We start from the raw sequence: 27,572 nt of genomic DNA on the forward strand, positions 1-27,572 counted from the left end.
GCGACGCCTGACGGGGCTGTCCCCAAGGGTCCCGCGGGCCGTGCGCCAGGGCGAGCTCCTCACCTTCTGCGCTCGTCGCCGGTCCGCGGGCGCGCAGCTGCGAGGCCGGGGCTGCGCGCGGCGGCGCGGTCTCGGCGCTCCGCGGCGCCGTCCGCGCAGGCAGCTGGAGGGGCAGCTCAGGCGGGCCTTGCTGGCGGCGCGGTGCCGGCGTGACCCCGGCGTGCGGCGGGCCGGCGCGGCGGTGGGCGGGTCTATGAGGCGGGAGCGGGGCCGTGCCGGCGGCGGCGGCGGCTGACGGGGCTGGCGCGGGCACCATGGTGAGCGGGGCGGGCCCGGGGCTTGCGGCTGAGCTGCTGCCTGCCTGTGGGGACGGCTCGGGGGTTTGGGCGCGTTGGCGGCAGGGAGGCAGCGGAGTGACCCGGTCGAGCTCCGTAATTGGAGCCGAGCACCGCGGCGTCTGCTGCCTTCCCCGCTCTTACACCGACGCGGTCCCGCTGCCCGCTGCTTGTTTTCCCTCTCTGCTGCTTTTCCGCTGGGAAGTGGAATGAGCCGCTGCACTTGGCGCTCTGTAGCGGGGTTAGGATGTCTCTATAAATGCACAGGATTCTTCTCCCTCTCTAAAACTCCCTGGCTGGAGGTTGTGGCAGGGGTGGGGATTGGTCTCGTCTGCCGTGCCTGCAGTGAAATCCCGGGAAATGGCCTCAAGCTAAGATATTTGATTTAAAAATTAGATACTAGAAAAAAGAAAATTCACTGTTCGGGTGGTCAGGAATTGGAATAAGTTGCCCAGCGAGGTGGCGGAGTCACGATCCCTGGAAATGTTTTAGAAACGTGTGAACCTGGTGCTCGGTGATAGTTTTAATGATTCAGGGATTACAGAGGCAGAGCTGGGCTGACATTTGGGCTTGGTGACCTTAAGATCTTTTTCAGCATCGATTCTGTGAGTGTGAGCGTCTTGTTGGATTTCCTTGCTGGAGGTCCCCTGTAAATGGCTCCAGTAAATGGAGCGTGTGTGTGATCTCAATATATCCAGAAACCTTTGCTGGACGCTTTGTTGCCACAAGTTTTGGTGCTCCGGGTCGTGTGTGTGTGTGGCAGCACGCGAGTGTCATAGAATCACAGAGCATTTGGGGCTGGAAAGGGTCTCGTGCAAAAAAAGTCCCGTCTCAAATTGTTTCTCACAGCAGGTATTTCAGCACAGATACAATTTATTTGGCTAAATGGAGTTCACAATAAATCACTTTGTAACATAGTAGGAAAAGAACAAAGTTTGGTGTAATTCCTGCTAATGGTGTAACCTCTTTGGATATGTGTCGCTTCAATAGAGCAGGCTAAGTGTTTAATGAATATAAAATTGTATGTAGCTATATCTCTATAGAGATATGCTGAATTTTGTATTTAGCTCTTAGTTACCATTTCAAACACTGGAGTTGATTGGCTTAGCTTTAACGTACTTATATTTGAGATATGAGGAACAGGATCTGCAGGTTTAAAAAATTTGTATTTGCCATTAATATATTTCTCTTCCATAAGACTATATGAATGTAAGTGTCAATATATAATTTTAACTGGCACCAGTGTTTGTTCATTCATGTAAGTATGAAGAAATGCACTTTGCAAGTATATTTTTGATAAAATCTGCCTTTAACTGTTCTCATACTTAAAAGTTTAGTCATGTTATTCTACTAAAATATTTTTTATAGTGTAAATTCTGGCTTATGAAAGGAATTTTTTTTTCTTTTTTTTCCTCTCTTCTCTTTTTTTTTCCTCTCTTCTCTTTTTTTTTCCTCTCTTCTCTTTTTTTCTCTTTTTTTTTTTTTTTTTTTTTTTTTTTTCTCTTCTCTTTTCCACAGGAGTTAGAGTGTTTATTCAAAAGGCCTTTAGATGCTCCTCTCATTTGTAGGAGTCTATGAGTGCTGTGGTCTAATACTGGAAACTACATTTAGAAAATTGCAAGCAGAAAAGTTTTTTCTTTCATTGTAGGTCCTTATATAAATTAATTGAGAGCTTGCTTGTGTTGCCTAGTGGGGTTGAAAGATCAGGTCCAGATTTCTTTGCTGGGTGCTGGGCAAATAATCTTTGTGTGTGATTCCATGATGTAAGCAAAGGCAAAAGATGGCAGTCTACTTCTGTGCTGTTTGGAGGCAGCATTTTCCAGTTCCAACAGTAATTTCTAGTTTCCAGCAGCAGGAGAATGAAACATTCATGGGTTTCCTTTGAGGAACCTTTGAGAGGTTTAGAAATCACGTTGCAAATGTGAACAGCTGCCAGGCCGTGACTGTCGGGACACAAGGTGCAGCTGCAATGTCAGTTAGGCCTTATTTGTGGAAATTCTGGGCCAACTAAGTTTTAAAAATCTTGGGAAAGTAGTAATGGAGTATACGCTTCTTTTCCCTACATAGGACATAATTTCTCGGAACTAGTTTTATTTATAAATTAATAGTATATTCTTTATATATTGGCGTTCACTGCAACAGGTATTCTGTATTGCCTCTTCAGTAGTAATGAGAAATTTGCATTTTTTTAAAATGCCCTTGTTCTGTACATGAGATTCCCATAGCAATAACTTTATTTGACCACTACTTCTGTAATCTTTGAGTTTAGAGAGCTGCAGTGGTAAATGGACCAAGACTATCAGCTAAAATGCTGCTCATTGGCTAAAGCATAATTTTGGTTTTCAAACAAATCACCTTGTTTCAAGGGAGTCATGCACATTCCATGCAGCAGTTTATGGTTCTTTGTCTCTGGAAAGACACTGGTCAAGAGAGAAGTGACTTTGGCTGTGAAGGACACTATGAGGATGAGCAGTTGGGTGGTAGTATTGAGCTCCTTGTATATTCTTCATGCCACTTTATACATCTTTTGTTGTAAACAATGGTAGGTGCATGAAAATTCTCATTCAGGGAAGCCTTGGTCATAAGAACAGAAAAAACAGTAAAAATCTGAGTTTTTTAAAGAGTTCTCCTGGCACAGATTTCTTTTCCAAAATTAGCTGTATGAATGTCTGATTTTTGCATAGGGTTTGTACTCAGATTGCTGATTATCATAACGATAATATTCTGTGAAAGTAGTCCTGTTCACAGGAAACATTCACTTTAAGATATTGCACAACAAGCTCATTTTTCTTTGGCCATCCTATATAATATTTCCTATAATATTTCCTGTTTAAGGAACAATTTTGAATTGCATTTAAGTTTCAGGAGAATACAATCTTGCTTTTGCAAGCTGGAGCTTTAGTATGGACTTTAACATGCAGAGAAAAATTTGCAAATTAAGATGTCTCATTTACATCAAAAGTAATAATATGTCAGCCATTAAATGGCATTTCAAAGTGTTTGTACTAATTTATCTTCCTGACTCCAAAAATATCGTTGCACTTTTAAAATTGCTGGAGCTAGAAGTATTTGTTACATTCTCTTACAAATCTTGATGGCCATTACTGTTACAATACCTTTTCAATTTCTTACTTGAAGAGCCACACCTGTGTTAGTATATGTACTACCATTGAAAGATATTGTTGTGCCCTTTATTAACAGTAGAATACTCGAGTACAGTTGTGTTAAAATCCTGTTTTTTACAAGACTTGCCACTTCAGAAAGTAAGCAGTGGGTATTTGATTTCTGAAGGTGAATTGGTGAGTGGGATTCTGCCAGCTGTTTCTCAGTCATGCAGTTTATTCCTACTGCAGTCCTGGTGCTTACAGCCCTCAGCTTGTAATGGAGGAGGTGGTTACCATCAGAGAACAAGTAGTTTCAAAGTCCTGTGTAAAGCTGGGTATTTGAATTGCTTGTAATATGTAGATACGTGTTAAAGAGAAGACAAGGTGGAAACTCCTGCCCTTTTACTACAGGTAAGGAGGGATAACCTTGGGAAAGGTCAGAATAAGGAGACTGGAGTGGTGTCTTTGCATAATACAATCAGCCTTGTCTATCTTTGTACTTTATGTTCTATCAGTCATTTAATGATGAAAAGAAAAATGTTCTTTAGGTATAAGTACTTTTAAAATTTTGTTGGAGTTATTTTTTGTTACTCTGAGATAGTTGTTGGTGTTTTATAAGTACACTTACTGTTTAGATAAGAATATTGTAACTTTATCTTAATTGCTTATTCATAGTTTTTATCCTTCTACTAATCAGCAACTCTGTCTCCAGGTACGTAGTATAATAGACTGTGAAAATCAAAGCATGATAGACTGAAAACCAAAGTCCAGGTTATACTTTATTCAACCTTGTGCTTTTGCCTTTCTGGCCTGCCATTTTTTCCCTACCAATTTTAAGAAATCTGTTAATCTTCACTTTAATGTGACTGCTGAAACTATTCTTGTAGACCAATTAATGTGTTGTCTGCTCTGCTTTATTTTAAGCTTTTATGTAAAATGTGCAATGTTACTCAAAGGTAGGAATGCCATGGTTGCTGGAGGATCAGGAAGTGGGCACGGTGCTCAAGACTTCTGAGCAACCTGTAATCAGAGATCTTCCTCTGTGGAAGGAGGACTGCCAGACAGCAGTTTATTAGACCCTGTTGTTGCTGCATGGCTGTACCATTTCAGTCTCGTTTTTGACCAGAAGGTTTCTTGCCAGCCTGCGTTTTGTGTTTTCAGAAAAACTGATTTACATAGTCAGCTTTGGTCCTCATGCTTCCCAGTATTAGAGAAATTGACAGAAATGTCCTTGATCATCAGAATACAGACCTCTCTCTAGTGTCTTTAACTTGGATTTCAAGTTTCAAGCTGCAAAGCTGAACTATGATAGGGACATGGATGTGTGTGGAATCAGTGTTGAAGGCCTTATGAAATGGTTTGAATTCCACAAACTGTTCTATAACTGCAGGCACTCTATTGAACCTGTGCAGCAATTCCTCCTCTCTTAACAGGCAAGTAGTGTAGACTCTCTTAGTTTTGAGTCAACCTGATCACCGATTATGTGCTAATTACTTCAACACAGATCAGATGGTGGAATCCAGGATTTGTTTACCACAGGTCCCCAAACCCACTGTGGCTTTGCCATGGAACATCTTCTCCCTCAAACACACACCACTCTATTTCTCATTCTCCAGATTTTGAAAGTTGTAGATTTCTGACTGAAATCTAAACCCTTTGTCCTCTAATTTAGAATGTGCAAGTAGAGGATGCAAGATATGGGTGGAAATCAGCACCTAATCTTCTTTTATATTTCTGAAATGAGTGGTTTTGAATTTAAACTTGGTATTAGTGTAAAATGTAATGACTCAGAAGTATGGGGGAGACTGGATCTAGACAGAGGCTGAATTGAGCCCTGTATTTCGGGATGGAGTGAAAATGTGTTCTAGTGTTGTAATATGGGATACTTTGGGATGTTGTAGATTTTTCTGGAATGTGTTAGTAAACATATAAGTAAACACATCCAGGCAATAAGATAGAGTTGGCAGAAAGTTGTGCTGTGTATGTAGCATTTATTTTGACTCACTGTATCATCTGCTGTGTTCCTGTGACTGTGTTCTTGGCTGGTAGCAGGAAGATTAGTGGATTTTTTAAAAAATTTCTTGTGACAGCATTTCTCTGTTAGCATATTGCTTGTGATTCATTACCAACCTTCAGGAATCAAGAAAATGCCTGTATATGGCATATATGGGTATATATGCACATTTTTTAATTACTTAAAGTGTAAAGTGAAAAACTCCGGAAGGATATTAGGATATTTCCTCCACAAAGTCAAAATTAAGTTTAGAGGTACCATTGGGGTTTTAGATTTGGTTGGGTTGTTTTGTTTTGTTTTTCAAGTGGCTTAAAACTTGACAGTTTATTTTAATTTGTACACTGAAAGGTTTGTAGTTTTTTTTCTGTTTTTATCAAATGCAGCAGTAACTTTATGGAATGAGCACTATGAATTTCTGTTGGGAAGGGGTGGATAGGGTGCAGAGAGACATTCAATAGCTAACAGATGAGTTCTGTCACAATGTATGGCCTTCGCTTGAGTAAGGAAGTGAGTTTCTGTTGGTGAACTTTTAACAAGTCTCTTGAATTTTAAGTTTTTTGGCTCACCTAGTGAACCTGGTGCCCTATATAAAAGTAACTGCCTTCTTTTGTATCTTTTCCCCTCCACTTGTCCTGAGTTAAGGTGATTCCTTTCCCTTACAGGTAGGAAGCTCTGGGAGTAAATGAAGAGAAATATTGCCACCAGATTGGGCTGTGCTTCTAATAAAAACATTATTCTAGAGAAATGCTAATGTATGTTCACCCTGAGAGAGTGACTTCTGAGAATAATGGCTCAGTAGAGAGGCTAAATGAAGGGACAGGGATTTCTCTCTGACATTGGGTGGGAGTGGTTAGGGCTCGGTGCAAGATAGAATAAGCATTTGATTTTAAAATGGTTTATTTTGTACCCAAAGAATATGTACTATCTTAGCAATTTAGTAATGTAAGTATAGCATATATATTATGCATGCAGCTGGTAAGACTTTATTTTATTAGAAGTACACTTCTCTTAGCTAGAGGGCTGGTGGAATTGGTTTGAGTAATCTCTGCACAGAACTATACATAATCCTTAATGAATATTGAGTGTTCAAATGCATACAGCTCTTCATCCTGATATCAGTAAAATAGAACATACACAAAAGTGAAGTTTTACTTTTTGAGGTGCCTCAAGGAGTTGTTGGCACCAGTGTAGAAGCAGTAGAAATTCCAAGGAGGGAGAAAGGCGAAGAGACTTTTGATACCCAAAGAAGCTTGGTGGTGTGAGACCCCCCTCCAATGGTGTTACTTCAAAGTATAAAAAAGTAGCATCTACTTCTAATTGGTAAGTGGCACTTTTTAATAAGACGTGGTTAACATATTGAAAGTCTTTAAAAATACTTAAAGGACAATTTGTGCTGTCTCAGTCTCCCTCAGTCTTGTTGAATTACAGATAATAATGTATGTCCAAAAACATTTCACCTGCCTGTTTTTCAGTAAAAGCAGTATTGACATAATTTGTGTTTTACTAAAGGAGAAAGCATTGAAGTGCATGCCCTTTCCTTAGTACATTTTTTAGGATGAAAGATTATACTGCTGGTAGGGAGGGGGAAGGTTGATGAAGAGGTGCAGATTGATAGCTCATTGCATAGCAGGTGTTGATAGCAGGGACTTGGCTTGTGTGACCACGGGACTCTCTTGAGGTGCAGGGACTGCTAAGACAGCACAGTATCCACCTGACCAAGTGGGACAAGAGGATCTTTGCCAGTAGTCTGGCTAAACTGATATTTAGACTAAGACTTAGAGAGGAAGGAAGTGATTACCCTCAAATCAAGAGGAAAAAGTTTTATGGACTGAGCTGGTAAGATGAGGATGATGTGGAGAGGAGTCCTTGAAAACAGCTAATCAGAGAAGATAGGCACCCACACATGTAGGTAAACAAAGAGGAAATATGGCACACAGATAATGAGGCCAGCAGTATGAGGGGGAGGATCTTAGACCTCTTCAGCAAGATTAACTGTGGTGACCTGGGAATGCCTTTTTTCTTTTATGAAATTTGTCGGTGATTGTAGCAGTTTCAGAGAACTTTTCTTTTAAACTACTATGGTATTCTGCCCTCTCCCTCCCCTGATTCCTCCCCAGTGTATTGTGCCTGTTACAGAGTGTTATTTTTTTTTTCTAACATACTTCACCACTTTTCTAAAACACATACTGACTGACTTGTTATTAACTTGCTTCTCTGCAGGGTGTGATAGGTGTACAGTTGGTGGTTACCATGGTCATGGCTAGTGTCATACAGAAGATCATACCTCACTATTCTCTTGCTCGTTGGCTTCTCTGTAGTGGCAGGTAAGATAAGTGTGAATGTGGTACTGAAATTATGCATCAGAGTAATAACAGTAAAAGATACTGGGTTTGTTTTGTTTTTGTTTTTGTTTTTGTTTTTTTAAATAATTGACTTTCATTACATTATTACCATAGCATTGTTACACCTGATTTGTGGGCTTAAGGCAAAAAGAAAATGTTGGTGTAAAAGAACATACACGTTTGTTGCTATTAATTGTATCACAAAGTTAACTCGTGTTCAGCTGTTGCATTATAGGTACAAAGAGCATCCTTTAATATTGAAAAGATAAATTGAATACAAGATACTGAAGAATAAAAGGATTTTGTTTGCCTCAGTGCTGTCTCTGTGTTGTTAATCTTCCTCCTGATTAGCTTTGCATATGAAGAGTGCTTATATATTTATAAAAAATTATATTCCTTTTTAATATGTCAAAGGACAGGATTGGTATAAATTTCAGTACACTACTTCCTTGTAACAATTGATCAAACAGACATAATGAGTTGCAAGGGGAGCATTCCCTGTGTGGCTGTATCCATAATAACAATGAAAAGCAGCAGCTGTTTAGAATATAAATCAGTATGCTAAATATTAAAAGGAATTATAGATAACTGTGTTTTTTCATTTGGTGAGAAGAACATTTTGTATGATTAGCAGGTACTGTGCTGTCTTTTGTAACTGTTAAAATTTTGAGAATATCAAATCCTGACTGACTGCTTTCTGAAGAGTATCCTTGAATAATAGTGTACTCCATAGGAGTATTAATAAGTCTGTCCATTGAGGTTTTTTTCTCTGCATCTCATAATTATCAACTTGCTCCTTCTTAATATTGCAGATTTCATCACCTGTCGAGTTACTAAAGTGCAGTGACTGTAAATGTTGTTTAGATGTGTGTTAGGTGTAACAGAAAACAGCAATTGTCATGTGGATAACACAAACTGGAGTCACACTCTGAAGTTTCACTGTTAACCATATTGGCAAGGTGTTGACCACGTTTCTTGTGCTCTAGAAAGATGATGACACTAATGAATATGAAACTGCCTACCATTTATTTCTAAGGTGTGTCACCATGAGAGTCTTTTATCAGCAAACATCCAAATGACGTATTGTACCTTTTATGTCTAAGATTGATTTAAACTTCTATTTGAAAATTTAAATATCTAATTCCTCTTGTAAAACAATTTGTCAGTATTATGCCAATGTTCTTCATTCTTGTGAAGTTTTCACTCACTGTGTGCTTGTTTTTAAGGCATGCCTATGCCAGTGATAGGGAGAAATTTGCTGTTCAAATCTTTTTCAAATCAATTTTTCCATTTATCTTTGCACAATCTGCAGAGTGATAAATACCTCAAGCAGGATTTCAGCAATTGTGCTTAGGTAATTTTGCTCTTACTGAAGTCAGTGGGAGTCTTACTGCCTTCTATGCTAGTAGCCTTTAAAAACTCATTGCTTTTCAGTTTTCCTTTATTTATTTGGTAACTATTTTAGTACATTGTAATTTCAGGCTCTGAAATACAGAACTCTAACTCTGAATAATTCCCTGAATACAGGGGCTGTATAAAGAGTCAGAAATAATCCTGTGTTCTAGATATAAAAATTAGTCAGAAGATTCACTTCAACAAGTATTTTAGTGTCAGAAAGAAATGCAGTTGGTTTTTTTGTTAACCTGATAGATTATCTTTTATCTTTAACCCATTTCTCTTTAGTGCAGTCTTTTTGCCAGTGGTATTTGACAGACCTGGGTGGGGTGGTAGAGGGTTTTATATACATAAGTGTGCAGGTCTATGCACACTCCTAAAGCTGTCCGGCTGTCTAAGGAAAAATTACCACTTACTCCTTCCTTACTTTTGTTAGTGGACTTCAGCTACTTACAACTTTGGGTCCAGTAGTGGTTTTTAAGTGACTTTGTTTGAATGTCTTGCTATGGAAAGATTGGAAGGCAAAAAAGATCTGAGATGTCTGTAGATAGCCCTTGCTAAATGGGAGAGAGGATAAACATGTTACCAGACAAGACAGAAGTATTAACTTATCAGTTTGTTTAAAGATGTCTATGTGTATCTATATGTTTGTGAGAACTCTGTTAAAAGGAAACAAACTTTTCAAAATCTAAAAGAATTGTTAGGATAGACAGACTTAAGGTGATTATTTATTAATGGAATAAATAGCTATCAATGACTCTTGAAAATCAGTTTACATAAATTTGTTAAGAAATACAAACTTTTTCAGTTAGTGCTATTTTCAGAGCTTGAATGCAACTAAATAGATCTATTGAAATATTTGGCAGCCTAAATATCTGCGTAGGCCTTGCATTTTTTTTAACTAACAAAACATTCTGTACCAGAACATTGCTTTCAAGTCGTTCAGCTGTTTCAGTTACTATATTTTCAGTCCATGTCAGGAAGACAGGAGAAAATGGATGTTTTGTTGTGGATTGTTAATGACCTTTATTCAAATTAACTAGGGCATGTCTGTGTGTCTGGTGCTATTCAGACTGACTTGGATATGTCTGAGCCATTAGGTAATCAATGGTGGGATTTCAGTTTTAAGCATATGTCAGCTATTACAGATCTAAACTACTTTTTATTAGCTCTGTCTTTATGAAAATGCTTGTTCAAATCTCTTGGTTTTGAGATACTAAATGCAAGGTGTGTAGGGTTTATCAGCTGAAAAATAGCAAAACTCTTTATCCTATTGTAATTAGGTATCATTTGCTATATTGCTTTGTAGAATAATTAGCAAATTGTGGTCTAATTTATGGTTTGATTTGTGTTATCATGCTACACGGAACAAGAATTTTGTCTCTTCTGTTGCATTATGTACTATTTCTCTGTGCAGGAAAGATTTTGAAAAATTTCTTCACTGCATAGGTGGCTTTCATCATTAGTATCCCAAATTCAGATCAGGGTAATGTGGTAAGTGAAAAAACAGGAGAAGGATAGAAGTTAACATCTCTAGAGTAGTTTGACGTCTTGGATGAAAAGCTTGTTTCTCTAGTTTATTTGTGTCTCTGTCTTAAAATCTCTTTTGCAGCAAAGTTTGCAAATCACAGATTCCTCAACTGGACCACACATAATAAAAATTTTAAAAAAATTTGATGTAACTTTCACTCTTACTTATACAAAATTCATTTCCTTCTTTCCCATCCAAAACTGTGTTCATGCAAGATTTGTAATATTTACTGTTTTCAGTTTTGGAACTGGCAGTGAATTCCTTCAATGGAAATTTGCAATGTGCAGTGGTTTCTTGTTCTGTTGTCTGGTACGAGCATTCTTTTCTCTTGAAGAGTTTCCAGGATGAAGAAGCCTTTCTAAGGTAGAGCTGGGAATCAAGTGCTGTCAAGTGGCTTGGGATTGCTTGAGTTTTGATACCTTCCAAATTTGCCTTTGCTAACTTTTTGGAACCAATATGGATTTGAATGGTCCTACTTGATGAAGTTTTCTTGTTGTGAGGTGATGGCTGTGGATTCCTTTATTATCTATCTCTGTGTTGGCCTGTGTCTCCATGGGTGACTGTTAGTGGCCTTCTACTTCCACACACATCTCAAGTCTGTTCTTGTTAATACATGGTCTCCTTTTCCTCAGCATTTCAGAGTGGAGATCATAGTGATATCCTTCCTGCATCTGGATGATAACCTTGCCTTGTTGCATGTGGAAAAGGCTTTGTTTCAGCTACTAAGGCTTTTATCATGCTTAGAGATTTAGGTAAAATATACCATCTTAGATTCTGAAGAGGACAAACAGAGATGGTTTTAAGTATTTCCATGCTATTTCTTGCCTATTAAATGAATGAGCAATGAATGGTGCATTGATCTGTGAAAACAGAGAAACTTGTAGGTCAACTATGTGTAAATTAGTGGGTTTTTCAATAGCATTTTTTCTAAAAACACTGAACAACACTGAAGGGGTGTTTAAGGAAAGGGATGTTAATGTTATGATTTACTCTGCTTAAGAAAAAATACTGGTAATGGTTATTAGATAAAAACTATTTCAGATTCTGGAAAATTGCTGCGTTTGGAGGGGATATAATATACTTCATTAAGTTATTTAGAATATGGATGTGATGAGTAACTGTAGTGGTGTAATTATTCCTAGTGAACTTTCCCTTCTATGACTGTTTGCTGTATTTGATATCTTTAAAAGTTTGTGTTCTGAGAACTGAAAGGGTTTCATGTAAATGACAAAGTGACAAAGCTTTATAATTATGTAAAATGCCTCATTTACGGACAAGAACTGAGCTCAGCTCTTCAATTCAGGCAGGGTAGGTACTGATAAGGTAGAGGTGCCTTGCTTAGGAGTGACAAATGACAAGTGTCTTAGTATATAAATCTTTGTTGTGATATGGTTTTTTGAAAGCCATGCTCTAAACTGTGAATAATGGTATTGTTTTACTTGAGATTTTCTTTTTCTTTAGCTTAAGGTGGTATCAGCACCCCACTGAAGAAGAACTGCGGATTCTTGCAGGCAAGCAAAGAGGGAAGAGTAAAAAAGATAGGTAAATACTTGTTTTAAACTTGTTTTCCCCCACCTTTTGTGTTTTTTTTGAGCATGGTGTAGTTCATCTAATAACTTTGCCAGTCTACTTTTGTCTTAGCATGAGTTAAAAACTTCTAGTTGCATATAACTGCACTGCTTGCATTAACTTTCACAATTCTTTACCAAATTGTGTTCTGTCAGTTTTAACAGAGCTGGGCATTCCCAAATTGTGCAGAATTGGTTAATTTCCATCCCACAAAATAGTCTGTGAAATGCTAATTTGATGGCAAGTTTTTCTAGTGAATGTATGCATTTAGGTAAAAACTGAGGAAACAAATCTTAGGATAGTAGCTCTTCATCTTGAAGCAAGAGAAGAAAGATTTGAATTTATTAGTTCTACATAGGCATACTATGAGCTGCCACTCTTCACACAACTGTGAAAAAGGTAAATGGGCTCCTAGGATCTATTATGTGAAATGTTTCTAGTGAAGAGAGAGGGAAATATTAATCCTCTTGGACAAGACACCTATGTAGAACTTTATCTGTATACAGGTCTGATTACTTGTGTTCAAGAAAAATTAATTTTATGTGTGAGCAGGTGAACAGAGCTGCTAGGATCACCCAGGAAAAAAAGGCTGTCTTACTCAAGGGGCCTAAAGGAGCTGGGCTTCTTGTATCTATTTAAAGACAACTGAGGGGCTGGAATAGCTGTCTATTAGGTTAAGCTGGAATTGGATTTCTGGTAGTGAGACATGAAGTTTTGAATAGCCATACCAGAAGTACAGCTGTGTCAGAAACTAAGACATCTTGAGGTGGTAGAGCTGGCTGTGTTGATAAAATATTTCTAAATTGGCTTTGCTTAGAACCAAACAACCTACTCTGGTTTTCTTTTTGCAACACAAGAAGTTTGCTCTAGCTCTGTTTCTTCAGGTTGGGGCCCAATACTGAGCCTTGTGGAACACTATTAGTGACCAGCTGCCAACTGGATGCAGCATCCTTCACTACCATTCAGTTGTTCCTTGTAAAGTAGTATTTTTTTTTTTTTTTTTTTTTTTTGCCAACATTCCTTAAAATTAAGAATCGCTTTTTATCTTAGCAGTTTTCTGTGACAAAAATGAGCAAAATAATTGTGAATAAGATCATAATTTGTAATTATCCATTTAACCAGTGATATTTATTAATATGTGAAATAACTTTAATTATGTAATTGCAAGTTTTAAGTCCACCTATATGAGCCTTTAACTGAAAAACACAATTGCACTGCGAATAATAATTACACTTTGCTCCTGTTGCATTTCCTCAGCCTTGCCAGTCTTTTGCAATAGTAGTAGTAGGTGATTGTACCAGAGTGAATGTTAATCACAGGGGAATATAAAACTTCAAAGAAACTAAAGGGATAATGTAGAGGTTTAAATGACGTTTGCTTTGCTTATTTATCAGCTGAATGAATAATAATTTATTTTTTAATGAATAAACATACCTTTGTGTTCTTAAAAGAAGTGACTCTTGTTCAGGAAAAATCATAGTTAAGTGGGAATTGTTCCTGTTGAGTTGGTTTGGATTTACTGTTTAAGGTTGCACAAACTGGAATATACATCTTGTGAGTCATTTCAAAAAAGAGATGTGAAACTGATAGTGTGGGAGAAATTAGGATGCATCTGTTTGATACTCCCCATGATAAAGAATTTGCTTTGTCAAGCCCATAGTCTTGCAGAGTGTAATACCTGTTTCTTAAATACTCTCTCAGTCTGAACTAATTTAAAGAGAAATTATTAAAAGAGATAGAAGGAGCTTATTTGAAAATTTGCCTTAGAAACAGCTATTGTCTGAAATTTTATTCAGTGCATATTACACTTCAGTACATTATGCTGTAGGCTTTAGGAGCATAGGAATATTAGGCAGGTTTTCTGCTTCAGAATAGTTTATATTGTATGAAATTGTTAGGCTAATAGCTACTGTGAATTACTTTGAACTAAATTATTCAGTGGTCCTGAGTATGTTCTGTCTATGCCTCTTGGATTGTGAGGCCCCTGGAATAATTAAAGTGTAGGAACATCAGGTTTTGTTGATCTGAAATGGCTTCAGTGGTAAAAATGCTCATCTCACTCAGGATGGTAGCACTCCTGTGTGCAGGCAGTAGGAAAATAATCAGTGCAGGTGGGAGCAGGGAAGAACACAGGAGCTTGCTGGTAGTCTTGTCCTTGGGCAGTGTTTGGCACTTCTTATATAGATTTGCACAACTGAAATTTTTGAGTAATGCTTTAGATTCCTATTTACAGTTTGTCCATTAGAATTCTTGTGCTTCAGGTTATACAAAGCATTAATATAACCTGAAAAATTTTATTAATGCTTTCTGCTTGTGTTTTCCTCTCACATATGAACTGAGATGAAAGTATTCCTGAAAACTGAGTTCGTGATTCATTTGATTTCTTTTTAATGCATATATCCCAATAATATGTTTTTCTATGAAAAATCCATCCCTCCTTTTCTAATTTCAGAGGTTCTAAAATGTGGCAGTTTATTGTTTCCTTTTAGCCTTTTAGAAGCTTTAAGGTTTGATTTTTGTAATCTAACAAAACATCTGATCTCCTTCAATGATTTTGCGTTTTTAGTAGTGGGAGAGGGAAGTTTTACATTAGTTAGTAATGCTCATCTACCAGACAAAATTCTTTAATTCTGTTTTCAGAGTGTGCTGGGTTTTTTAATTTGAAGACTACTAGTGTGACTTAATTTCAGGGAAGCGAAGACTATGATATTGGTATAGTTTGAGAACTCCAGATGAAAAACACCTTTTGTTCTAAATACACGCCTTTTTAGATTAGAAAGATACCTTTAATTGTCTTCAGTTGATGGCTAGTAGGTTGGTCCTTTCAGGGATCTAGGTCAGTTCAGCACCTGTGATGTACCTGCTTGTTGTGACAATAAGGACTAATGCTAGTTTCTTTTCTCTTTTTTTGATCTTGGGAGTGCCCTGTGGAGTGAATAGAGAAAATCAGTGTGTCAAAATAAATAGTGTCCCCTGCATCTTGACTCAATACATGTTCAGATTGAAGCATCTGGAAGCCATTTAAATCCATACCACAGCAGTATGTCAGAGTCTGTCAGGTGATAGCTGGGAGCCATTGGCATACCTGGTTGTTTTCCAAGATCTGAACTTAAAATACTACTTTTAGCTAGAGACATAAAAATATTTGTGTTTGGGGAGAAAAAAAAAATTGTAAAATTTGAAATGTCATTATGTATTGAAAAAATCTATTTTGTCATACCTATGCTTCTGTTATCTATTTATTTATTTTGCAGAAAATATAATGGTCATATTGAAAACAAGCCCTTAACCATTCCAAAAGATATTGATCTTCATCTGGAAACAAAATCTGTAACAGAAAGGGACACTATTGGTAAGTGTACACAAACAATAATACATTATTTCCAATATAGCCTGATTCTTTCTATCAAATGTTTATTTGTAATTAATGCTGAAATACCTGTTTTGTAGACAGTGAATAAATAGAAGCAAAACTGGTCATAAATGAGAAAGCAGTAGTAGGGTTAAGTCTCCTTTCATATTTCATGAGTTACATTTAATAGCAGTGTTCTGGAAAGAGATGAGTTGATGAAATCCAGCATAAAACACAATTTGTATTTTTTGTTGAATCAGGTGTCCATGGCAATATGAGACAACACTGAAAGATTCATGTGAAAGAATCACAATAGACTATGGTCTACTCAAAGTTTTTAGCTTTGTATAAGAAAATAACAATTGGCAGATGTCGAGTCATATACATTCTGCTTATCTAAAAAAGGGAAATATGCTGTAGCATTGGAATCTAAACCCTTTCAACCATCCATCTCAAACATTCAGGTAAAATGCTCAAAACCAGCAAGGGACAGTACAGAAGTATGTAGCACTAAGTGTTTTGGAAGGTACTATATTTTTTTTAGATTCTAATTCTTGATTATTAATCATTCTGTTACAGAAAGTTCATATATGAGTATTTCCCTTCTACCTACATTTTCATATTTATATTTTCTCTGGTTAAGTATAGAAAGAAAGGAGGCATGTTCCTATGAAGGAGACATTTCAGCTTAAGTTGTAGGAGCCAGCATTTTTGTAACAGAAATAAAGTTTTTGAAGTAAATAAACAAAGCATTCACAAGTTTCAATTAATGTTACTTTCCTGAAATGGTACCATTTAATTTCAGCCTGAGTTATACAAGATAGAGTTTGACTGTATTTGAAAAGTATTCTATACAATCTGTTTTTAAATCTAACCAGGGTGTTATTTCAAATGAGTGTAGGACTTGGAAATACCTACATTTGCCCAATTTCCTATCTTTGCCAACAGGTAACTTGTAGTCAAGTCAGATGTTCAGTAATGTGTTCTCACTTTCAAATTGTATAAATGTTGGGAAGGTGTTTGGAAGGGACAATTTGTATTGTCACATATGGTTCTTTGCAGTTTCCAATACCTGTGGGAACTCCCTCCATAACCTCCAGCCTGTATGCAACACAGTATGATCCCTGGCATTTTTGCAGTGAAGTTTGCACAATAATTATTGCTTTATAAGAGGTATTAAGAAAATCTCAATGAACAAATAATCAGTATCCTAAGTGGTGGGGGTTTGTAAAATAAAAATAACTGTTTATTTGTAATATAATAAATGATAGCCAGTGATTTTTTAATCTTTAAAAAAGGATCTAAACAAACCCTCTTACCTGGAATTGCAGCCAGACTCAACTGGAAAACTGTTTACTCTCTGTGTTTTGAAATCTAAGTTCAGTATGCTTTTTGGATTTAGAATGTTAATGTATAAAGGCTGAGGTAGTAAAATAGTAAAGAATGAAGTTCAGATTGTTGAGTAACTTTTTCATTGTTGTTGCATTTCACTTGGTTGGTCTGGATCTGCCTAAAATTCCCTTTAATACACTTAACACACAATTGAAAACCTCTTTTAGTTGGTACTCCATTCTATGTACTCTAGTAACTCCTTAAAACATACCTTTAACATTCACAAACTTTTATTTTTCAGCACTGCATTACTTTCCAGAGTATCAGTGGTTGGTGGATTTCACTGTTGCAGCTACAGTTGTGTATGTGGTGACAGAAGCCTATTACAGCATTATGAAGCCCTCACAAGAAATGAATATCAGCATAGTGTGGTGTTTGCTTGTCTTGGCTTTTGCAGTGTATCCTTTTCTGTTTTGTTGAATCCCCCTCTACCTGTTCCAAATAGTCTACATCACTCTGCAGTTTGTATAAATCTCTGTGCCACTGATGGGCAGGATACAAAAATATTTAGTGTTAAGAAAAATGATCCTGTAAGCTGATGCTGTTGAATAATGTTTATGCTGTATGTGCTCTTTGTAAATGCTGGTATCATTGTTAACATTAATACCAGAACATTTAGGAGAAAAATACATGTATGCAAATATAGTAAGTGCTCATCTGTAGTATGCAGTAGTTCTAACTTTTATAAATAACAAGCAAAAGTTCTGGAAAAATTTAATGGTTCTAAGCTAACTTGATTTTGCTCAGTTTGGCAGTCAGAAATAGTTATGTGTATATAGCTCAGTTTGGCAGTCAGAAATAGTTATGTGTATATAAAGTACAGCTTTTGAAGAAGTTTGGAAATGTAATTCACATTTTTTGTTTTCAGTATGTTTGATCTGATACTTCCTGATCAGAATAGTACAGTGATGTGTATTATTGCAAAAACACATCCGTGAATTTATAGTTTTAAAATGTGAAAATAAAGTGTGTAGACAGTCATAGGAACTGATGCTCTTTGACAAGCTAAACTCACCTCTGAAACTGAGGGAAACAGAAGTGGAAACAGGCATTATAAAATCATAAAATGTTTATTTTTTAGAGAGAAAGCAGTTACTCTTTTTCTTTTTTTACTGGAGAAGGCAATATCGGACATAGATGCTTGTGTGGCACTTAACTGCATTCCACATACCAATCCAGACACACATTTGAGGGAGGAAAGTTGCAGTGTAAAGGTATAATAGGGGATAAAACAGTGGAATTGAATAAGGGCTTGTAAGAGTACAGATTATAGACAGGTGACCTGGAGTCTGAATTGCTACAACTCCTCTGCTCCTTCAGTAGCTGAGAACAGAAAGTGCTAAGTTACAGTTGATAAACCTCTTGAATATTCAAAATTGTTTCCTCTGTATAAATAGTTCTTCTTTAGAGATACTTAATGTGTTGTAATTTTTCAGTTGATTTGGAATATTAAAGTAGCTGGTGGTGGTGTGTAAAAATTTGAACTCTAATGTTTGGTTACATTTGGCTAAGAGTTCTGAAGGTGCTTCATCCTTGCCTGTCCTTGATAATTATTAAAATGTGTGCTGCCCTTTGTAATATGGACAAGAGTTCTTTTCTAAGTAGACTGAAGTATAAATGATGGAATTTTTCCAGAGTTTTTGCTTGTAATGTATAAAAACTTGTTGGAAGAGGAAGTCAACTCATAGCTGGAGAAAAGAACATCAGTATGCTTCCAGATCAGGTGTTTCCCATTTGACATGTCAGTGAACAGATGCATGGTCCAAAATGTGGTTTTGCCAGTATGTGAGAAGAAAATCAGTGTTTGTCTCTTGTGCACCTTTAAATTGTATTAAAGCTATAGTATAGGTAATATATTATATTGTTACTGCACATCCTTTGTTTTATTTTTTGGTGTGAAGTCGGGAATTTGAGTTTAATCTTGGCAGAAGAAAGTAAAAAGAAGTGGCTACTGTTTAAAAAATCAGAAGTGATAGGCAATACCTTTCACTCCAAATTTGAAGATGAGGGGGTGTTTAATAGAACTCATGAAAAAACAAGCTTCTAATAGTAAAGCCACAATGTACTCTTAGATTTATTGGTGACGATGCTCTGTTTGCTTTCTCTTTTGTATCTCAGGAGTAGTCAATGTAAATTACACTACAATAGTTGCAATTCTCAGTGAAACAGAGTTGGGAATTATATATTATGGGAAAATCAGCTGAAGTAACACTTTCTTACCATGGTTTTGTACACTGTCCTGTCATTGCTTTCATTTGGTCGTCAATTCAGGGCAGAACTTGAAAAAAATATTTCAAATTGCCTGTCCGTGCAAGATTTGTGTCTCAGTAGTGTGAATGTGCAAGTATCTGTTAGAGCTCTGTTTAGTACCTTTAAGAGGAGTTTGTGGCAGTGTAAGAAGGATGCAGTACCAGGGAGCAGGGTCTAAACTTTATATTAGTCTTAACATCTCCATAAATATGTGAACATAACTTATTCCAGGCATTACAGCTTTTTGGATGAAGGAGGTACAATACAGAGGTATTGATAACATTACTTGGGGTCACTGGAACCTAGTCAGATGAGATTTCAGAAGAGGTTCATTCATGTGTTGTAATAGCAGGTTTTTGGGATGTAGAGCATACTTAAAACTTACTCAACTAATCGCTAACTCAATATGTCAAGACCAGAATAGATTCTGTGATAATGGAAAGTTTGGTTGTCTACACATTTTTTACAGAAAGGAGTAAACATGGTATGTCAAAGTTCAATATAGAACAATTTTGTTTTGATGGCAAGTGTTTCTTCTGTTTCATGCCTGTGTGTTAAGAGGCGAGAAGTTGTACTGAGGATGCAGATGGTGGAAAACTAGGAGGAGCTGTTCTCTTGAAGGCAGGGTGGCCCTGCAGAGCAGCCTCAACAAATTAGAGATCTGGGCAATCACCAATCATACTAAGTTCAAGGGAAAGTGCTGGATTCTGCTCTGGGATGGGGCAGCCCTGATTGCATGGCAGAACAGGAGTCTGGAAAGCAGTGCCATGGAAAAGGACCTGGGGCTGCTGGTTGACAGAAGGTTGAGTGTGAATCAGTAGAGCTGTGGCAGCCAGGAGGGCAGGCTGGCCCAGCATGGCCAGCCAGGCAAGGGAAGGTATTGTCCTGCACTAAGACATTCAGCTGTTAAAGAGTATCTTAAGGAGGCCAGGAGGATGATGAAGGAGGGGAATCCAAATGAGGAGTGGCTGAGGTCACTTGGTCTGCTCAGCCTGGAGAAGACTGAGAGGAAACCTCATTGCAGCTACAGCTTCGTTGTGAGGGGAGAGAGGGGCAGGCACTGATCCCTGCTCTGTGGGGACAGGGACAGGACAGAGGGAATGGCCTGGAGCTGAGTCAGGGGAGGTTTAGATTGAATATTAGGAAAATGTTTTTCACATGGAGGGCAGTTAATCACTGCAACAGGCTCCCCAGGGAAGTGCTCACAGCACCAAGCCTGGCAGAGTTCAAGAAACATTTGTAGAGTGGTGTCAGGCACATGGTGTGATTCTTGGTATGGTGCTGTGCAGGCCCAGGAGTTGGGTGGTCCTGTGGGCCCCATCCAACTCAGGATGTTCACTCCTTCTGAATTCACAGTTTTCATGTATTTAGGAACAGAAGATGGATCTTCTTCACTTCAACCATATGAACTATAAAATTAAATAGTTCCATAATCACAGCAGTTTAAAAAATGAAATCACTTTTGTAAAATTAAAAAATTCTACAGTGCCTACCACTGTATACAATATGCAGTGTACAATTCTGTAATGCCTCTTGTGGCCAAAAAAAACTGAATTAAAGGGGAAGCTGATGCATGCAATCTATTAACTTAGTTCTAAATACTCCCAAATTATTCTTTCAGTAGACCCTGAATATTAGGTCTTGCAATGGAAGGAAGTGATGAAGCAAACCATAATGCTTCAATTTTTTCCAACCCACAGATAGAAACACTGACAATTTTTTAACCAGCAGAGGGTTTCAGTCATGTGGTTTGTGTAATCATGAATCTATTTATTGAGTTCTGAATCTGCACTATAATTATAATTTATTGTTAGTATGCTTTCTTTTTTGTCCTTGAATTTTCCAAATCCTTCAGATACAATCTATACTTGAAGTCATGAAGTATCTGGGGGGTCATAAATCTGGTGATAGATTAGGACTGTTGATCACAAACTTGTTTAAATTCAGGATGTTTTCAATTTGTGATTAATGTCCCTAGCTGTAAAAAGAGCTTTAGTTTAAGTGTATGTTAGAGAAACAAAGCTTTCTAGAGCACAGTCTGTAGGGTATCTATCATGTACTTCTTTTTGGGATTACTTAAGTCTTGCTTTTAATGCACCAGTTCTTTCTGTAAAGTATAGAGGGGTCTGAAGGTGATTCCTGTATGAGATTAGAATTACTAGATGCTGTCCTTAGATATTGTGGATATCAGGATCTCTCTGCATATACATGAAATTGATCAGTGTATATGTTAAATGTATGCTACCTGTTGAGGTGTGATAATGCATAATCATAGTTTCTTGAGAGACAAATAATTGTTCAAATGTTTTCCTGAATAGGTATGACAAAAATGTTTTTGTGTACTCAACATATTAGAATTATTTCAGTATTAGAAGTGGGCAAATACAACTATGTTACTGCATGGTGGGGGGGGGAGGGAGGGGGAAAGTGGTACAGATTACACTTAAAATCTTGTTTTTCCTTTTTCTTTTTGTTTTTTTTTCAAATCACATAATGCCTGGAGTTATCTCCAAATACTTTAGTAAAATATGGACTGGATATTGCCTACCATTTAAGTTCTAATGAGCTGCAGTTCATAGTAGTAAAAGTTGACAGTGTATCATGGGAAGTTCCTAATCTGTTTCACTTTAGAACTAATTTAGAAATGTGTAAAACAAGAATACTTAATGAATATTTTTAAAACACCCTGATAGCAGAGCAGGTGGTATGTTAAATATTTGTCTTTGTGGCAGGGGGGCTAGATGAAAGGATTTGATGTACCAGATCATAGAAGGGTTTTAACACTGTTTTTCCAAGGTGAACATGGGATAGGTTTTTCTTTCCTAGATAGGACTCAGTGTGCAGTTTTCTTAACTCTCTTTGAGCTGAAAGTCTCAAATGTGTGCATAGTTCAAGTGCTTGAGGAAATGGCTTAGTGGTTAACTTGTTTGTGTTAGGTTGATAGTTGGACTTGATCTTAAAGGTCTTTTCCAAACAAAATTATTCTATCTGAAAGAAGAGAAATGTAAGTTCATGTCTTCTTTCATACTATAAGTAAACCTGGACCAAAACTCTACTCCAGAGTATTCTTGTCTATGAATTATGTGATTATTGTGCTCTAATGTGTTCTGTAATTTAACCTGAAATTGGCTGAACACATATTGCCTTCAAAATAAATATAGGCACTTCATAGAACAGTCCTTTATAACTAAGAATTATACTCTTGCATTTAGTTATTTTACAAACTTAATTTTCCTTGACCTTTTTCTTACACAGTAAGGTACTGTTTTCATTGACTACCCATTATTTCAAAGTTGAGGATGGAGGTGAAAGATCAGTCTGTGTCACCTTTGGTTTTTTCTTCTTTGTGAAAGCAATGGCAATACTCATTGTGACGGAAAACTATCTAGAGTTTGGATTGGAATCAGGTAACTCTTTTATTTAGTGTTTGAAACAGCTGTAGTAATTGTATGATCTGAAAAAAATTACTTCTAGTATTTTTGAGAAAATTTTTGCTAAAATGAATGGTGTAAGTCATATGCTTCTAGGAAAATATGCTTTGGAATGAAAATTCTAAATAGTATCCTGTATATTTTCCTGCCTTTCTCTTAAATAGTATAATCTTTTCCTAGCTTATTAGTTTTGTTAATTGTATTTGCCTTCCAGTTACAGATTTAGCCCTTTTTCACTTTCATAATAAGGTGTAGCTCCTTTACTGGAAAAGAATTTTAGAAGTTATCTTTTTTCATCTTCCCAAAGTGTCCAAATGTTACAGATGTTGTTACTCAAGTTTTACTGTGTTGTGGCAAACTAATTAGTGCATAAAAGAACTCTGCTAGATATGAAAAATAGTTTAAAAGATGACTTATTATCCATCATTCTGTTTCACGAAAGGGATTCTTCCTTTGTACTGTAATAAAATAAATATATATGTCCCTGCAGGATTCTCGAATTTCTCAGAAAGTGCTATGCAGTTTCTTGAAAAACAAGGTTTGGAATCCCAGTAAGTTTCTAGAAATACACTTGTGTGTTTATATGTGAATTTATAACTTATCTGTTTATATGTGAATTTATGAACCATTTGGATTTTCTTAGCTAACCTTTGTCTCGTATGTTTTGATTTTGTTCATGTTTATCATCCCTGCAACAGTTTAAAGAGATTAATGAAGAGATCTGAAAGTACCCACAAGTAACTGAAGTTGCATTAAAGTTTTAATTTTAATATGGAGATAATTTTTGACATTTTGATTGTAGTTAATAAATATAGTTCAAAACTGTAAACACTTCTTTCACAGTATTTCCCTTCAGCAAGGATTATTTAAATAGATAAGTATTTTTTGACATTCCTATGACTTGCAAGAAGATGAATGTTCAAAAGCTACAAGATGAAGTTTGTTAAAGTTCTCATTAGGAATAGATGGTGTTGTTCAGTCCTGTTTGCAGGTTGTAACTTTGTTCCTATCGTGCAAAAACATCTGCTTGCTAGAGAACATCCACACCTCATATAGACTGTTGAAGGAACATGCCATAGCTTGTGATGTTACATAAACACTGTCGTAGGCAGTCTCTGTATATTGCAAAATGGATTTCTGTTATTGTTCTTTATACATCTGTGCTAAAGTTTAGGGAGCATTTCATCACTGGGAGCACAACATTGAATTTCTTGCTTGGTAGGTCTCAAGTATCATTCCAGAAGCCAAGCATATATTTATTTTTGAGGAACAGAAGTTTCCTCAAACTAGATTACCGTAATTTATGAATAAACTTATGGGGAACTGGTAACTGAATCCCAGGTGTTTCTTAGCCTTCCTTTAATCTGCTTTCCTAAGCTATTGCAAGGTCACTAACTTCATGTATTCATTTTCATGTTAAGTGCTTAGTGATAAACTATTGCAGTGCTTTGCCTTTTTTAGCAAAAACTGAGTTAATGATGGTGTCTCTTGATAGTTTAGGTGACATAGATTTAGAAAGAATCTGAAACTCATTTGAATCACTAGATTTGGTTTTTTGATTGATTTTCTTCTTAAATCTGTTAGTTACTTTTCACTGATGTTTTTGTTGTTTGTTTGAGTGTTTTGTTTTGTTCTTATTTTTTTCTTTGTGTGATCCTGTTTGTTAATTGTGTAATTTTGTGATTTGTTTGATTTGTATTTTTCCTGTAGTTTTTTTATATACAATACTAATCACTTGGAAGAGACATGTTAATGACCACATGTACATTTCAGATAAACCTGTAGAAAGCTGCAGTAATAGCAGTTTGATAGAGATTTTTGATTGAGAATGGTAGAATAAAGTATCTGTTTTGTCTTTGAGCAGTTAAACTTATGAGACATCTGTTCATCTTAAACACAATCCTTAATTTCATTCTATTTTAGCTATTTCTGCTATATAGTTTGTTGTTAATTACAATATAATTTTTTCTTCTTCTCTACTAGCAAATTAACATCTCACAGTCAGTAAATCAGGTTTTCTGTTTTTCTAGGAAATTAATAGGTGGCTTTGTTTGGGTTTGAAAGTAGTTTTTACAATTTTAATTTCTGATTGGTTTTTAATAATGCTAGTATTCTGGAGGAAGCCTATAGAATACCGTTGGCTTTTTAAATTAAATGTTAGATACTATTGGGTTGAAAGTAGCCTCTGATAACTCCCTGTTCCCCCAACTTCCTCCCCAAGAAAATGCTTATTTCCTTTCTTTTCTTTTAGGGGTCCTGTGTCTAAACTAACCTTCAAATTGTTCCTGGCTGTTCTGTGTTCACTTATTGGTGCTTTTTTGACATTCCCTGGCTTGCGACTGGCTCAAATGCATCTGGATGCTCTGAATTTAGCAACAGAAAAAATAACACAGTAAGAGAAAATATATGCAAATAGGTATATGCTACTCAGTCTTAAATCTTTTGTGTCTAAAAATAAACAAAGCAAACTATTCCAACAAGAAGGTAGTGACTTAAGATTTCTGTTGCTGCCTGCTTTTCATATCTTGAGCAGATTTGCCACCTGCCCCTTTCTGTTCAACCTATGCTCTGCCAGTCTGTTACATTCTTTGCTTTGTAATTAAGAGTCCAAGTTAAAGGAGCTTTCCTTTTCTCCTGCAAGAGCTCCACCATTAATGTCTCTGTGTCCAGCTTTACTTCCCCCATCATGTCTTTCTGGAAGTTCAGATAACCTTCAGGAAGTACAAGTACGACCACAGACTGTTTTTTTTTTTTTTCCACCCCCACTTATAGCTGGGCATTATTCCTTTAATAAATTTAGCATAGGATAAAATGCAAAAACGACCCAGAATATTTAATAAGGGTCCTATGTTAATACCAATTTAAAGGACTATTTTCATTTTCAGCTGTCCTTCCATTTGGTAGTAAAATGTTCTGTCCAATTTAATTATTTCTCTTGGGCATTCTGTGATTGAGAGGGTGAAACTCCAAGTGGCTTTCAGACGTCTTGACTGTCAATGTTTAATACGTGATAATGACAGATTCTGCAACATAGGGAAGTGTGGGTACTCAATCTGGTAAATTTCCTAATAGGAAAACAATTTTTTTTTCAAACTGCATTTTTTTCCTTTCCCTTCAGGAATGCTTAGCATAAAGATTAATCTGTTTGAAGTGAGTCTGTCAGTAGCTGTCCACGTATAGCAGCCAGCTACTGGCTTGTTTATTCTGCTTTTACATTACTGTCTGTGTGTACAATGTGACTGAGTCACTTGCTAACCTATTCTTTCCAGACAGATAAACTACTTAATTGTTATGGTTCTCAATATTTTAAAATTCCTTGTGTCATTTCTGTAAGCATTCCAACATCTTCGTTGGTCCATGGACATGACATCCTAGGCAGAAGTATAAACTCTCTGAAACAAAGAACTGTTAATCAAGAGCTAAAGGACAATTATTATCCACCGAAGTGTGATTATGAAAACTAAAACTTCTCTAGCTTCTTTAGATGATATTGGGACTGGTTGTTGAAGATAACTTTGTTCAACACCGCAAGTTATTTTCGAAAGTCTACCAATACTTTGACTGTTCAACTGGAACAATGTGAAATTACATGAAATGGATTAAAACTTGATAAGGTATCCATATAATTAGATAAAGCCATTATAAAGAATACTTGTTAAGTGATAGGTTCTAATAAACCTGAAGAGCATAACTTGTCCTTGCTGATGCATTTTTGTCAATGAGTAGAGCATTTATTGACTTCAGTTGTTTGACAGTGACTAAAGGGAGGGTTATAAATGAGGAGGATTTGTCACTGATACAAAGCTCTCTAAGTTGGATGCTAAAACAATGTCTATCTCTGCAGTCAAATACATACTCTACTGAAAAAACCCCAACCAAAACAACTACAAAGAAAAAGCCAACCAACTAAGCACAAAAACGACAAAACCCAAATATTTAAATTTGTATGTGATGACAGCTTCTGTAACATGCAAACATTTGTGTTCTTTAGAACAGTTTTTGATTACGTGATTTTTTTCTATAGTGTAGAAGCACTGTAGTGAAGGTGGAGACAAACCTGATTGTTAGTGAGGAAGTACTACACTAAGAAAATGAGTCAATCTCTTCAACTGTTCTCATTTCATTTTAGTAATGAAAAATGATTGGGAAAATGGGTTTAGAAATAGAGAAGAAAACTTAGAAATTTAGAAGTAAAGATGGATATTAATTTCGGAGACAACACCAAAAGCGTTCCCCTTTTTATCCCCTTTTTAAATTCTGCTGTTTTGTATGCAAAAATTACTAAAGAGTACTACTTTTATTTTTGTTGTGCAGTTTCATATAGTATTTTTTTGGTCTGAGTATCTTTTATTGAATATAAGTACCAAGTTTAATTTAATCAGGGTTTCTAAATAAAATGTTTAATTAAACTGTGAAATCTGACTGCTGACGACTCTATCTCCTGTTCTTTTTAAAGCCAAAATCCAGTGTGATTTCACAATATGTAATATTACAGTCCTGTTGAAATGTCGTACTTATAAAATAGGGACAACATTATTATCTTTGTCCTAACTATTAGAAAGTTAATATTTCTCCCTTTGAATCTGTATAAACTTTCAACGTTTTGGTTGTTGTTTTTATTTACTAATTTCCCTCTTTTTTTTTTTTTTTTCTTTTTTTAGAACATTGCTGCATATAAACTTCTTGGCACCTTTATTTATGGTTCTGCTGTGGGTAAAACCAATCACTAAGGATTACATTATGAGTCCACCTTTGGGCAAAGAGAGCATTCCTTTGTAAGATTTCCTTTAAAAGTTCTTTCTGGGGTGTTGTGAACAAAACATTGTCTTAGAGCTCCTTGAAAGCCATAGAAACATG

General features: G+C 36.5%; 1 protein-coding gene across 3 annotated transcripts in view; it reads left to right on the forward strand.

The window, feature by feature from the left end:
- The first annotated feature begins 205 nt into the window (after window positions 1-205).
- Window positions 206-27,572, forward strand: part of TMEM161B (transmembrane protein 161B) — a 37,256-nt gene continuing 9,889 nt past the window's right edge. The window contains exons 1-9 of one of the 3 annotated variants that reach the window (XM_079331439.1): window positions 206-317; window positions 7,674-7,777; window positions 12,183-12,263; window positions 15,545-15,642; window positions 17,276-17,432; window positions 22,540-22,691; window positions 23,206-23,266; window positions 24,967-25,107; window positions 27,377-27,490. In XM_079331439.1, the coding sequence (XP_079187565.1) occupies window positions 315-317; window positions 7,674-7,777; window positions 12,183-12,263; window positions 15,545-15,642; window positions 17,276-17,432; window positions 22,540-22,691; window positions 23,206-23,266; window positions 24,967-25,107; window positions 27,377-27,490 (911 nt within the window). In that variant the 5' untranslated portion in view covers window positions 206-314. Of the gene's footprint in view, window positions 318-7,673; window positions 7,778-10,621; window positions 10,685-12,182; window positions 12,264-15,544; window positions 15,643-17,275; window positions 17,433-22,539; window positions 22,692-23,205; window positions 23,267-24,966; window positions 25,108-27,376; window positions 27,491-27,572 lie in introns of those variants that run through there. The other 2 variants (XM_079331441.1, XM_079331440.1) reach the window with 2 other exon arrangements.

Source organism: Erithacus rubecula, assembly GCF_903797595.1.
Source record: "Erithacus rubecula genome assembly, contig: SUPER_Z_unloc_3, whole genome shotgun sequence".
Taxonomy (NCBI): Eukaryota; Metazoa; Chordata; class Aves; order Passeriformes; family Muscicapidae; genus Erithacus; species Erithacus rubecula.